This window comes from Dermacentor silvarum, chromosome 8, assembly GCF_013339745.2.
Source record: "Dermacentor silvarum isolate Dsil-2018 chromosome 8, BIME_Dsil_1.4, whole genome shotgun sequence".
In the NCBI taxonomy this organism is placed as follows: Eukaryota; Metazoa; Arthropoda; class Arachnida; order Ixodida; family Ixodidae; genus Dermacentor; species Dermacentor silvarum.
The window spans coordinates 28,619,355-28,634,197 of record NC_051161.1 but is presented as its reverse complement, the minus strand read 5'-3'; the positions used below and the strand labels follow the sequence as shown (position 1 = coordinate 28,634,197).

Genomic DNA, 14,843 nt, shown 5'->3' with positions numbered 1-14,843 from the left:
CGCCATGCAAAATCCAGCTTGTTTGTTTGGCTTTGCTGAATAGCGCTAGAGGTGTGCAGTAAAGCTAAAACCAAGTGCGGTTGCTTTGAAAATAGCTGATGTAGGCCAAATTTATACTGATAACAAGCTTGCTCATGGCGCTCAGTGGCAGCTCGAGTGACAATGTCCTTACACAAAATCTTTCGTGCTAAGTTTATCGCCCTTCGTCGATCCCACGACCCAGGTGACCTTCTACCTGGACACAGCTGAGGACCACGAGGAACACAGCCACGCGCTGACTGGAGACATTGACCGGGCTCACCATTTTCACAACCGCACTAAACGCCAGGTGAGGGCGCGCCACCAATTATTTACGGCAGTTCCGTTCCCGCCTACCACTTACTTTAAATCAGCGAATACGTCCACGTCACGGCATCTTTTTGAGGGTAGTAAATAGGCGATGAGTTTGTTTTCGTGATGACGTCGTGTGCAGCTGTCAAACCATAGTTTGTTGAGTCGACACTTAGCTTTGTTTTAAATCATAACTCTGTGTTTAGCCAAGTGAAAGTATATTTTAAAACGTAAGTGAACTTGGTTGAGTCTCCTTATTGAATATCAGTAGTCAAGGAAGAGAGACAAAAAGGAAGAAAAACAGGTACGTTAGCCAGTGTAAGTACCGCCTGGCTACCCTGTGCTGGGGAAAGGGAATAAAGGGAATAAAATGTGGGCACAGAAGAAACAAGCAAAAAAAATAGTCAGAAAAAATCACACAATAACGCGATGCTACACGCTACAACTTTCAAAGTCGGTCGCACAATTTACAAGCCCTTAAGAACTTGAGCAGATCCCTTAAGGCCTTGAGTGCCGATACCCGTCTGGACCAATGTCCTAGAACTTTTTTCTCTGTGAACGGGCGATCGTCCCGTTTTTCGAGCGTGTTCGCGAGCACTTAGATACGGCGACAAAAGTTGTCGTCTTCATTAAATTATTGAATAAATCATGTAAATCAATATTTCAGGCAAAGTCTGACGTAGTGAAGCGAACTTGACAATTAAATTACGTGGTACGTGAGACGGTGCAAGATTACTAAAAACATAGACAGGACATACGTGTACTTGCCACATGAGTTACGGCTGCTCCATGCGGTCGCACAGGCGCCCCCTTCGTCGACGGACTCAGGAGAATTACCGGACCGACTTCAAGCTGAACATCGTGAGCGGCGACCCGGCCTCCATGGAGCTGGGACGCGTGCTCGAGTACGAGCTGCAGATCACCGTGCCGCCCACCGAGAGGCTGGACCTTCTCGTCGACATCTTCACCAAGGACGTGATCGCGGAGAACTACGTGCCGCCGCTGGCCATCTTCGACGTGAAGACGGACCTGCCGCCCGAGATGACATTCAGCGTCGGGGAGCCCGAGCCCAAGATGATCCTCAGTGAGTCCGTGAAGAACGTGGTGAGTGTCGCCGCCTGTCAGCGCATACTGCCGACAACGATTGGAGATAGCAAGCTCCTTGCTCTAGAGCTCATTTGCTTTCTGAAACAGCACAGATCTTTCTTAAAACACTGCCTGCGGCGGGTATACCTCAAGTGCACCTCTTCGAGTGGATCACTACGAAATGCGTACATCACTTTCTCGGTGGATCTGAATCTTCTATCACGAAAATAACAAATTTTGAGCACTTGTAAGTTTAGAATCGAAGCCGGACAGAAATCAAGTCTCGCGACATATCTGTACTCAAAATGTGCTGAAAAATACGTTGGCGTACCAGTAAATCCCCTCTTCTCCCCAAAAGAAAGTTTAAAAAAGAGGAAACCTTCCTCACTGCGGGGCATACTTAGGTGGGACGCCATGCACGTGATAAGCTTAGGTTTTCTCTTTTATCATTTGCTTGGCCGAACCATTTTCTAACGGCAGCTCGCTTAAAAGCGAATGTCATCACTTCCCAGTACGACCGGGTGGTGGTCGAATTCGGCAACATCGTCAATCCAGACACTAGCAGGAACATCCTGGTCCGCTTCTCAGTGACCGCCGTGCGTGTACGAATGACATCTAAGACTCACTACGTCACCGTCGGCGCCGAGTTCGACTTCGAGACGTACGTCTGGGTTGGCCAAACAGAAGTCACCGTTAACCCTCCCAAAGCGGTGAGTGCACGTTTCATGACGTTATGAAGTACTTTTCGTCTGTAAATTCGCTATCTTTCGCAGCAAGCAATTCCTAATGTCTGCGTCTCAAGCTGCACTTGTACAAACCGTGGCGCTGAAGTAGAAATTCCTGGATTGATTCTGACCACATAGCGTTTTTCAGCGGGCACTTCTCGTCTTCTGTTCATTTCTGTTTTGTTATAAAGAAATTGCTGTGGAAAAGTTGAGATAGAGAATGCCTCTTGGGCTACTTTCATCTATCTCTGTTTTAAAGCTAAAAAAATGAATGCTAATGGCCCGACGGTGGCTCATCGCAGAACGAGGATGAGAAGAAGCTGGAGGTTGAGGTGAGCGGGCCGAACGAGATCGCGCTGGACAGCGCAGGCATCTACACCGTTGACATGTACCTCAAGATGCGCTCGGACCGAGTCACCATCTCCGTCACGGGACCCACCGACCTCGAGGACCTGCTCGCTGTCGGAAACCTTGGAGTCGCCAGTGAGTGTCCGCTTAATCACGAGCGGCTTGTGCTCGCGAGGCAAAATACATGAAGGCATCAATCGGGTTGGCCCGCGTTCGGTCACTACGTCGAACGCGGAGCTTTCTTTTTTTTTCTTTTTTTTTTTTTTTGTACGCTTGTGCACGTCTTCCTACAATTGCGGTGGACATCAGTTATGAGCGCGGATGTAGACTGAATGTATTAGTTTGATATTGAAACGTTCCGCATGCATTCCAATAATTCCGTATAATTCTTATGAAAACTTCACAGAATTTATATGGAATTCACATAGATACCGTAAGAATTATACGGAAACACGGAATTATACGGAAACATATGGAATTATTGGAATGGCATACGGATCGTTTCAATAGGGTTCGTTCATCCATTCGCTACTATCTTTATCTGTGCAGCGCTCCGAGGCTCGTGACGTCAGAGGCGCGCCACGTTGAGATAGGGGGGAGGGGGGAGGGGGGGATTCCTTGAGCTTCGCATAATTATAATGCGCTGAGGCCGAAGAAAAGAGACGGCTCTTGTGCGGTAGTTGTGGGGTAGTGAGGCTCCATATCTTACATCCTAAGCTGCCTATGCTGAGTTATTGCTACTTAGAACGAATTCGAAGACGGTAATGCGGCGTGCATCGCGCGTACGTGCAGTGGCATAAAACTCGCCTTTGCTTTCTGTCTGCTAAAGAGTGTTCCGAGATAACCTTGTACCTATCCACTTTGGTTGCATCGTACGTAGAATTATGATCTATAATGAAAGAAGGAGGCCTGCGCGATGAAAACGAAGAATAAGTACGGCGCTTTCGCAGTTCTGAAAAGCAAAAACAATACTATACAACCTACCCTCATTAATTCGACCTGGGCTAGTTCAACCTCTCGCTTAATTCGAACGCACTGGCAAGTCCCGGTGAGAAACCACACATTGGTCATTCAAGAAAAGCTCTTTTATTTTGAAAGTGAGAGCATGCCACTTCGGTTAATTCGCCCCCCGCCGACATCCCCTCATGTGTCCGCGGTGGGCGTTACTAAGGCAACAAAACGCAATAAATTCTGCAGATGGCGCTGCTGCTTCGCTAGGCGTGAAGCTGTTTTACTTTACTTCTGCCTTACCTTTATTTTCAGAGTTTTCAAAACATTACTTTCAGTTCAACGCAAAGGCGTCGTTTAAACATGTCGGCGCTTGTTGCCGCATGCAGGTTGAATCAAGAGCAAAAAAGCAGAAAGACATCACACACAGCTTCGAGCAATATTCTTTTTTTTTCGCATTTGGCCGCCGTTTCTATAAATTCGACCTTTTGGATAATTCGACCGCATTGCTAAGCACGCAAGAGTCGAATTAACGGGAGTCGACTGTATAACTCAAGAGTCCACATCAACTGTTATTTCATTCCATTCTCATTCTATTTATTTCCTTACACCAACACAGTGTACATAGCCGGTATTTACACTGGCGAACATCATTGTCTTTCTATTTCTTATCCCTCCTCCTTTTACATCTATCGTCATCATCTTCGCTGCTGTTTATGTTTCTTTCAGGCGCACAGCTGTTTTGTTACATTTAAGACGCTGAAATGCGTTCACGACCTCTCATCTGGGCGTTAGCGTCAAAGTGATATCGCTGTTACCTGGGCATGTGACGCATGTGATATAAAACCCAAAACGCTGTACGTCTGTGTGTGTATGAGTACACGAGCGAAGTGTGGTGGAAATGTTTGTTTGAATGTGTATTTCCTTTCCACTCACTGTGGAACATACAGTAGCTTGCGCCTACTACATAGATCTTATATTGAGGTATTAGGAAACAATTATCGGGCTTAGTCGTCGCGTGTTCCATTACCATCTGGTTTTATTTTTCATTGGACGCTAGAAGGCGCGCAAACCGCTTCTATTCTACTGAATGTGAGTACAAGTGAGCTGTCGGTATTTTCCACCACGCAATCTTCAGTGCGCATTATTTTGTTCCTCAGGTTTCAGCGAGAACTACCGGGCCATTCCCAACGACATCAACCACTACAAGACAGAACTCACGCCATCGGCGACGAAGGAGACCTACAGCGCTGCCAAGATCGACATGGGCCTCATCACAAGCACCGGTAAATTAATTGGCCTTTCTGTCATGTGCAAAGCTCGAACATGGTGCGAGACCTATACCACACAACGCCTTCTGTTAGCCGTGCATAAACATACATGACGAATGGGCGGCTCTACTATGGCAAACATGGCAAATGGGCTGGCTACTCTATCACCGTCTGCTGCGTCATATATTCATGCAGTATTGCATATTCTTTCCAAACTACGATTTAAGAACTTGTACTTTTGCCGTCCTCATAAACTTGACCTGTGTTCTTTAGCAACGAGGACAAGCAGTCGGAAGGCTAACTCTGGCATTGAAGTCTGAAACAGCAAGCTCTGCTGTAAATATAGCAACCGCGTAAAAAAATAAAACGAAGAAAACTAACGCAAAACTAAGAATACGAAACAATGTAATGTAATACAATGTATTATTAGTCAACACGTATTGTTAGGCTAGTCGGTTCATTATAGCGGCAAACGGCGCCAGAGAACGCGAGCGACAAGAACAGTAGACGGGCACGATCATAAGGTTCTTGTGATCGTCCCTGTCTCCTTGTTCCTTGTGTTCTCTGGCGCCGTTTGCCACTATAATATATTATTAAGCAGCTACAATGCGACCTATGTGCCCTTCTGGTGCCGCTTTCTCGAACGTGCCCCGTGAGGCAGGGTACAGGGGGTTATGGTGTCGTAATATTCACGGATCTATAGAAAACCAGCGTCTACAACGCTGTCGAGGGCCCCTGGCGACGCTCCTGTCGCAAATCTCTCACGTGATATGCCATCTTGTGAACTGCGGCCAATAACGGCGGATGAGCATTCGCCCATGTTCTCTTGCAGGATCGATCTACCAGAAGGCCCGAATCGACGAGAACAAGATCAGCTTCACGTTCGCTCTGTTCGCCCTGAACAAGCCGGAGTACGTGGGCGAGACCAAGACGGCCATGCTCGAGATCACCGTGGCCAACAAGGTCATGTACAAGGAGCCCATCTACGTCAACCTCACGGACATCAACCTCGATGAGCCGGTTGGTATTCGGCTCTCCGAAGCAAGCTAACAGGACAGAGACACGCCACTGTTACAGCATTTCCGGCGTTGTCGCAAAGTGGTCACGAAACACTTTCCTTCTCTTCTTGCTGTGCTTGAATTTTTCGCAATCGTTCGTTGCTTCTGTTGCCTCAGTACGCTTGTTGTTGCAGCTGCGATTAGGATAACGACTGTAGTCCGATTCGCTTGTGCACGACGGCGCAGAAAAGAAATATGCATCGTCGTTACTATTAAGTATGGCGAGCATTGCTGCTGTGGAGCGAACTACACCGGACGGAAACATGTGTGAGCTGACACTGACGCGTCATGGAAAAACGATAAACATTGACGTAGCCTCAGGGCTTCACTGCGAGACTTTATGCCTCGAGGCTCCGCGCTGTTGTTCTGTCGCATTATCCGGCTTCGAACTCGCAACCGAACGTGATCAGACGTAATTAAAAGCCCGTTTGCTTATTGGTCTCATTTACTAAGGATAAGCAACTCATTGCGTACAGTGGGGTTCATTCTTAAAGGAAACACCTGAGTATAAATTCCTGAGTGGGATCAGACCAGTATAAATTCAACTTTTCTTCAACTTCGTTCTAAAAAGGCCACTGATATATGAGTTGAGAAGGGTAGAAATTCGGCCTTGTTGATTCGACATATTTCAGGTGAAACGCGACAAACAGCGACAGACTAAGGGACAACACATGCGCTTCATTCGTTAAAGTTAGCGCATGTGTTGAACCCTCCGTATGTCCCTATTTGTCGCGCCTCACTTGCAATGTGTAACGCGTTCGGTCAACAGGTACTTATACGAAGTGATTCTTCAGACCTTATATCAAATGTGAACTAAAATCAGTAGTGCAATATTATGTGTTGCGTTTGAAGGGTGGACCATGCATACTTGGCATCCACGGCTGTATCCTACGCAGACGAACAACATCGAGGACGTGCTTCCGGTGACAGAGCTGACAAAAACCACGCTAGGCAGCCTACTGAAGTTCACGCTCCACCTGAACGTCACTTCCGGCGGGTTCACGGCCATCCGCGTGATGTCCGAGGTTGATCCCGAAAGCCCGATGCAGCTGTGCTCGGCGCGTTTCGACCTCGAGGAGAGCGGCTTCAACTTGCCCTGGGTCAACACCAGCTCCGCCGAGGCTACGCTCGAGAACGATTACTACGTGGTGGACCTCGGCCGCGTGTTCGTCTCCCAACAGGTGAGCTGCAGCCGATCGTTGTACTTGGAAGAGGGTTATTATGTCTCGCGAAGAAGGCACTACAGTGTAAGGTCTCTGTAGAAATAAAGCAGAACACGAGACACGCGGCAAGCCAGCTAATAAGGCTGTCTTCTCTCTCTCTCTCTCTCTCTCTGTGTGTGTGTGCGTGCGTGTGTGTGTGTGTGTGTGGTGTGTGTGTGTGTGTGTGTGTGTGTGGTGTGTGTGTGTGGTGTGTGTGTGCGTGTGTGTGCGTGCGTGCGTGCGTGTGTGCGTGCGTGCGTGCGTGCGTGCGTGCGTGCGTGCGTGCGTGCTGTGCGTGTGTGTGTGTGTGTGTGTGTGTGTGTGTGTGTGTGTGTGTGTGTGTGTGGTGTGTGTGTGTGTGTGTGTGTGTGTGTGTGTGTGTGTGTGTGTGTGTGTGTGTGTGCGTGCGTGCGTGTGCGTGTGCGTGTGTGTGTGCGCGTGTGTGTAAAACGAAGACTTTAAATCAGTAAACAATATACGCGCTGCGCTTTATTTATATTACGCGAAAGTGGGATCAAACGCACTAAACTAGTCAACAAGAATCGTTATATTGGAGCCTGCGAGCCCAATACTGCAAAACCCGGCGTACCTCGCCGGGTTTCGTGACAGTAGAAGCTGAGGCATGGCTGCCCCCCTTGCCGAATAGCCCAACCAATCACAGCCGAGCACGCGCGCCGCTGGGTTTCTTGCAGCACCACCAGATGACGCTCGCCTCCGCGCGTCCGCGGCAGTGGCGGCACCGGCCGTTCAGGGGAAAGAAATAAAAAAATTATGCGTGGCTCTGCTATCGCTAACACCAAAGACCAGCGGAGCTGGGAAAAGCCTAGTAAAGTAGTGGCAAACCACACACTTAGTCTAACTTTTGCTGGGCTTCCCCCATCTCCGCTGGTCTCTGGTGTTTGCGATAGCAGAGCCACCCGTAATTTTGTTTTTACATGCCAGTGTAGATTGAGAATGCTAAGATGTTCTCTTCTGCGACGCTAGGTTTCAGCTTCCCTAGCTCTCGCTTCAGTCTTTCGGAAGTGACGAGGGTCCAGTTCTCTGGTCGAAACCTGCCGAGCCGCCGCCAGAGGCATCGGCTGCAGTCACGGACACCGGACGCGTTCGGCGCGAACGCGAGGAAACGCGGTCGACGTCGGCAGCAGCTCTACGCGTCCCACTGCTACCTGCCTCACTCCTCCTATCCACCTCGCATCCGCTATGCTGCGCGATGCTATTTTTATACTCTGCTTTCACTCTCTCTCTCTCTCTCTCAGCTCTCTCTCCCCCAGCTCGGCGAAGCTGCGGACGACGGAATAATCATTATAGCGCGGTTCTAACAGCTCCGCTGTAAAAGGACCGGAAAGCTCGCCTTCGCGCATCCATGGCTGCACGGTAATGAGGAAGTAAACGCATCTTGCGAATAGATTGGATTCGAATTGCGATACCTACGTATGCGCATGCTGCCTCTGAAACCATGGTGCGTTCAAGGCGTCCGTCTTACTCGCTAGTAGTCACCAACTCCGCTTAACAAAAGGCTCGGTTTAATATGTGGGTGCGTGCGTGCGTGTGTGTGCGTGTGCGTGTGCGTGTGCGTGTGCGTGCTTCGACTCTTTATGCACTCACACAAAGCTTCACTGCATATAGATTCCAACTCGTTGGATCTGCTGCATTTTTTTTCGTCCTCTGGTGTTAAAGTACACAGAGTTGTAAAAACCACTCCAAACGATAACGGGTGTGAAACATGAGTCAGGAGGTCCCTCTCCCCTGTCGTCTCCCCCAACGATATGAATGTTGTTGTTTTCGTATTTTGTTTTCTCGTACACCGCTTGTAGTATCTGCAAGCAGTCCAATAACACCGCCTTGTCAGTCAACACCTGGCGCGTCACTGATTCGCATACTCTGACGCGAACACGCATGCCTCGTTCCGCTGTGTGCAGCGTGCGGTGAGCTCTGCCCGGGAGAACACTCTGGTGCTGGAGGTGTTCGTGTACGTAGACTACACGATGGACGTGAACCTCAAGGAGGGAAACCTGTTCCCCATCAAGATGAAGGTCGGCAAGGGAGACGACGGGCTGCTCGTCCCTTTCGAGGCGCTCACCCTCGAACCTAAGGTATACGGCGTGCAGATGCCACATGATTCGTAACGTATACACTCCGAGGTTGTAGTTTTCGTTAACCAACTGTGCACTGCCACCGAATTGGTGATTAACAGTACTTGCTAAAGCTAGAAGGAACTTCAGAAAACACACTATAATAAATGTCCACGTATTGGCAGCGCCCTTTACCTAGAAACTGCTTTTTAGAAAACTTGTGAATACTGGTTCGGGTTGGTGAAACATGGTTAAATCGGCGCGGGTAAGGACGGGACAAAGAAAGAATGCACGAACGACAATCGCCGAAATTCAATTGATGTTCGGCGATTGTCGTCCGTGCATTCTTTCTTTGTTCCGTCCTTACACGCGCCGATTTAACCACGTTTCATCAAGCCAACAACCAACTAAACCATTTAAGTCTCTTAACTGGCTCAGGTGACGCGGAATAACCAGGTGCGCGGTCTGCATTCAGCAAGTGGCACGATATCGTGAGTGCCGTCGACTCTCCTTTCAGCGCTACATGTACAACCCGGACGTGAAGATCTTGGACGCGGTCGGATGGCGGGAGCTGTACGTGAGCGGGGCGGTGGCGCTGGACGTGGTCGTCTCTATGCCAGCGGGCTCGACGCACGCCAACATCACGGTGGACGTGGCGGGCCAGAACAACCCGAGCTTGCCCGGTCTGCACGTGTGCCGCGCCAGGCTGTCCTTCGTGGGCCGAGCCATGCCCTGTCTGCAAGCAGTACGCGACACGGTCAACATGGAGGGTGTCAGCTATCCCAAGCTGTAAGAAAGCATCCCGCGTTGCATTTATAGTGCGTGCGTGCTGCAGAGAGGATATATATATATATATATATATATATATATATATATATATATATATATATATATATATATATAATTAAATTATGGGGTTTTACGTGCCAAAACCAGTTCTGATTATGAGGCACGCCGTAGTGGGGGACTCCGGAAATTTGGACCACCTGAGGTTCTTTAACGTGCACCTAAATCTAAGTACACGGGTGTTTTCGCATTTCGCCCCCATCGAAATGCGGCCGCCTTGGCCGGGATTCGATCCCGCGACCTCGTATATATGTGTATATATATATATATATATATATATATATATATATATATATATATATAGCCCTCTTTGTGCCTCATTTTCCTTGATTTGCGCCAATTCTTTCAAAGATGCAAAGTGAGCAAATAAGTACGCCAGCAATTAAGCGTAAGAGGCAGTCGAATGCGCGAGGGAGTGACTGACAGCGAACGAGTGAGCGAGAGGTAACTCAGGTTGGTAGGTAATTTAGTAGTTAAGTGTGAGGGAAAATATAGCGAGTGAGTACGAGAGAGCCAGTGAGTGAATTAATAAATGACGTGAGTGAAATTAAGCTGAGAATCTTCTCGTTCATATCCGTCGATCGCAGCAACCCGACCCGTAGTGACACGGACTCGGGGCAGGTGTCTCTGGGCACGGTGTCGCATATTCCCAAGAGCCTGGCCAACGTGACCGAGAGCAAGATGATCATCAACTTCGTGGCCACCATACAGGATGACGCCGAGTTCGCCAACGGGGCGCCGTACGCCATCATCACCACCGTGTCCATTGGCGGCAAGAGCGTCTTCACCGAGGAAAAGAAGTTTGCCGCCACCAGAGGGCCCTCCAAGGACTTGCTCCGGGTGCGCTTTCGTGCACCTCCTTACCCTACGTTCGAGAACACTTCGCAGCTGGCCTGTCTAGCAAGCCTGGTTTGATTAGAAAGGCTGAACAGCTCGATCGAACACATTCGGTCGCACTGCGGTATCACGAGCTAATTAGCCATTGATCTTCTCATGAACTGTATGTCAACTGAATGACCGAAGGGTCGAAGAAGGGGTTGGGAAAGATCGCGTAGAGATTCAGCAAGTTGAACACACAATTTGGCCTAAGTCTTAAGTAAACGCCTAAAGACATAAGCACGATGAGAGATACTGTCTGTTTTGAATCACCACTTCGCCGCGATGATTGACGAACGCAGGACGGCACGCGCAAGTAATGACGATAGTTGTAACGAAGTAGACGTAATAACATGAGCACTTGTTCTGAGTAATAATGCAGCAATAGCCGTCCGATCTCTTCGCCTCTTACCACCACCCCGCTTCCAGAGTTATTCATTGTTTTATTTCTCCAGAAGTGCCACTCTCCGAAACTTCACTGCATTCACTTATTTTCACTAACCTGGACCTTTGAGCTCTGTCCGCAATGTACACGAGAAAAAAAAGGAGCAAGTGGCAGAGGCAAATCATTGAAATGAAATGAAAGACGGTGACAGTTGTTTGGCGACATTTACTTTTCAGGTATGCAAATATTTCAAAGAGAGACGTCATATCTTGCACTCCGGTAGCTGGCTGCTCCTTTCTACGTCATGAAATGGACATGATAAATGTTATTCGCGCACAACTTGAAACGAGGACTAGGAAACGACAGACACAAGCAGCAATGTCTGTCGCTTATCAAGAATTGTTACCAATTAACCCAAACCAGTACCCTTCCATGAAATGGACCCTAAGCTCTGCTGACGGCTGATGCCCTGCCGCGCGTTCTCGCGCAGAACAACCCGATCTTCGCATACACGCGGCCGCTGTGGACGTCGCCCATCGTTCCGGGCATGGTGGCCGAGTTCGAGCTGGTGCTCAAGGCGCCGCCACGCAGCATGGGCCTGTACCTGGTCGAAGTGAGCACGGCGAGCACCGACGTGAGCGTCTGCGTGCTCAAAATAAAGTCGGTGGGCGACACCATGCCCTGCCTGGACCCCGACACGCCGGCCACGTACGTGCTCCACGACGACCCCAACGACGGCAACAAGAGGGCCTCCATCGCCCTGCAGGCTCTCGCGAACGTCGGTGAGGAAGATATGCTTTCTGGTTCCTTCGAGGTCAGCGTCAGTTCAGCATTATCAGGCTCCTTAATGTACTTGATGAACATTCTGCATGTTAAAAGTGCGACTATACAGTGGTCAAAGCTGCGCCTTTTGTTCGAGCTCTTCGATAAAACATTGGACACAAAATTTAGCGCTGAAATTTTGCCATGCGAACGATGCTGGTATAGGCTGAAGTCCAGTGACTGGGTGTAGTGTCCATTGAAATGCGCCGATCCAAATGCCCATATTTTGGCCCTAGAATAGACAGCCAGTCATTAGGAGATATTCTCTGTAATATATTTCGGCTAGTATTGACGAAACTTCGCTTACGTTAAGAGCCAGCGTTTGGGCACCCGCTATTAATAATAAAGATCGACGTGATAACGAGAAAACCATCAGCTACCCCGGCTAAAGAGAGAGAAAGAAAAGTATAGGTAATGTTACGCCAAAAAAAAATGTGTGCATTGTAACAGCTAGCAACAGTGGAGTTAGATCCGTGACTATATTTCCAACGACCGTCAAGGGGTGACGGCTACCCTCAGGGAATGCGTAACCACACTCTTCCAGTCCTTAAGAGTCCCTTTAACCCAACGTTGTCACTGTCTGGTAAAACGTTTACCGCTCCAGCGGTTCACGGTATGGGTGCTGGTCTGAGGGTTGTCGTTCTCGCTCAGGCACGTACCCCATGCGAACGGTGAAGGACCTGGACCCGAACACGGTGGTGTTCTCCGTCATGATCCGCGTCAAGGAGACGGCCACCAAGAACAAGGCACTCAAGTGCCGCATCTCGTACGGCTCCAAGGGCAACTTCGAGGAGAGCCTCACCGTGCCCGTGGCCAGCGGCGCCGCTGCGCGGACGCCGCAGCACGACGAAACGGTGGGTGCGGTTCTACGTGCCCGTCGCACTCAGCAGACTGAATGATTATAATCCGCGGCGGGAGTAGAAATCGCGCGCGTTATCAATATCGCCTGAACGAAAACAGCCCGACGGAAGGCATCATACTTGCAGAGCCGATCAGTGGTAGGTATACGTAGGATTGACTACGGTCCAGAGAGCTAGGACTTCCGCTAGAGTGTGTGTGTACGTTTCCTGAGCAGAAATATAGGTGGAAGTGGAAAACACCGCCGTTCACTTCCACGTTTGGTTCGGTGTTCATATCTAAGTTGATTCCGCTACGACAGTTGCACTGACAGTGAACAGGAAAATAATGCTTCGGTTATAGCGACCCATGAGCGATCGTAGCCACAACTCCCCGTCAGAAGTACGTTGCTAAGTCAGCAGAGTAGACCGTACAGCAGCGCAGTGCGTTCTCCACTGTTACTAGAAAACAGCGCGACTCCAGAACAAGTAGATCCAGAACGGCAAAGGACGGGAGCGCTTGTTCAATCCTTCCAGTTCTTTCCAGGCTTCTTCTAGTTTTCCAATTACGGCGACCCCATACCCAATTACAACTCCAACTGTCAGCTTTATTGAACAGCCCATGTCACAATCCTCGTGGAAGCAGTGATGACCCCCTCGCTGTCCCCTTCCGTCTGGCTGCACAGCTTGCCAAGCCGCCTCGGCAGATGATGGTCGGCCCCCACGAGCCCACCCTGCACAGCCTCGCGCCTGGGGCGATGCTCCTGATGACCTTGTTCCTCGAACTCGAGCCGTTCACCGCATCCACACTCAACTTTGACCTAACGCTGGACGAAGGGGCCGCCTCCATGGACGACTTCGAGCTGTGCCACGAGGGGGTCTCGCACCTGGGCATGAACTACCCGTGCGTCAAGCCCAGCCAGTGGGACAAACTGCCCGTCAAAGCAGCGTGAGTTGTTGCGCCGTAGGCGAGTAGCGCGCGTTGCCTGCAGAACTGTCGCGAAGAGCTCAGAGTTAAGGGTTTCCTCTGGCAAACTTGATCACTTCCTCACATCCGATATAGTGCGACATCGGCCGTACTGAAGCACCGTTAACGACACCTCTCAGTCCAAGTAACCTGCTAGCCCTCTTCGACAAAGCTAAGCTTTCGCACTACTGAAATTGCACCTGCTGACGCACTCGCCGTGGAGGCTCAGTGGTTATGGCATCCTGCTACTGCATGGGCAGGGGTGCTTGGTTACAACCGTTAACTAGAGCCTGTCTCAGACTACGATAGTGCGCCTTGCATAGACGACAGGCACTTGATCGAGAAGCAACATGTGCCCGCAACACAATGGACTGGCTTTCCTGACCCTCGAAAATAACGCTATGGTTAATTAAGGACTTCAAGGCGCTCTGAAATGGCATTTGTAACACACGTAACATAAGGAACCTATTTAAACTGAATAAGTTCTCTAGCAGAACTAAGACAGCCCAAATGTGCTTCATAACCCGTAATTTTTTTTCTCAATTTCTCCAACAGAAAAAGAATATTTGGGCACTACGACTTGCACCTGATCTGCAACTCGTACATCGAACGGAAGACCGAGGAAGAAAACATGGTAAGAAAACTCCGTGCTGTTCGTTGGCCGATTCACGGTATAAGATAAAGGCGATGTATCAATGCAGTGTGGCAATAACGGCAATTATATAATATTCGTACAATTTGCCCATAACCTTGAGTCAGAAATTTGTTCATTTATTGGCATTAACAAATGCTGAACAGAACTGTAATTCGTATCCTACACTCCAACCCATTTTCTACACATACGTCAATACCCTAGAGCGGTCGTCAGAAATGCTGCGGCCGACCATTCAATCGAAAACGGTGCCCGGCCGGATGACCATTTCACATTTCTGCCCGCAGCTGAGGTTCACGGTACCGCTGCTGCTTAAACGGAACTCGAGCCTGCTACCAGGAATGGAGGTCAGCATGACCGCCACCGCATGTCTCTGGACAATCGAGTCGAAAGACCGCCACCACCCGACTGCGCATCGC

At 49.5% G+C, this 14,843-nt stretch overlaps 1 protein-coding gene across 1 annotated transcript in view; it reads left to right on the top strand.

Moving 5' to 3' along the window:
• The first annotated feature begins 235 nt into the window (after positions 1-235).
• Positions 236-14,843, top strand: part of LOC119462019 (uncharacterized) — a 28,284-nt gene continuing 13,676 nt past the window's right edge. The window contains 15 exon segments of the mRNA XM_049672698.1: positions 236-328; positions 1,134-1,434; positions 1,929-2,126; positions 2,444-2,624; positions 4,598-4,723; positions 5,541-5,728; positions 6,663-6,947; positions 8,888-9,061; positions 9,558-9,829; positions 10,474-10,726; positions 11,638-11,929; positions 12,621-12,823; positions 13,492-13,754; positions 14,328-14,406; positions 14,712-14,843. Coding sequence (XP_049528655.1) covers positions 1,213-1,434; positions 1,929-2,126; positions 2,444-2,624; positions 4,598-4,723; positions 5,541-5,728; positions 6,663-6,947; positions 8,888-9,061; positions 9,558-9,829; positions 10,474-10,726; positions 11,638-11,929; positions 12,621-12,823; positions 13,492-13,754; positions 14,328-14,406; positions 14,712-14,843 — 2,868 coding nt within the window. The 5' untranslated portion in view covers positions 236-328; positions 1,134-1,212.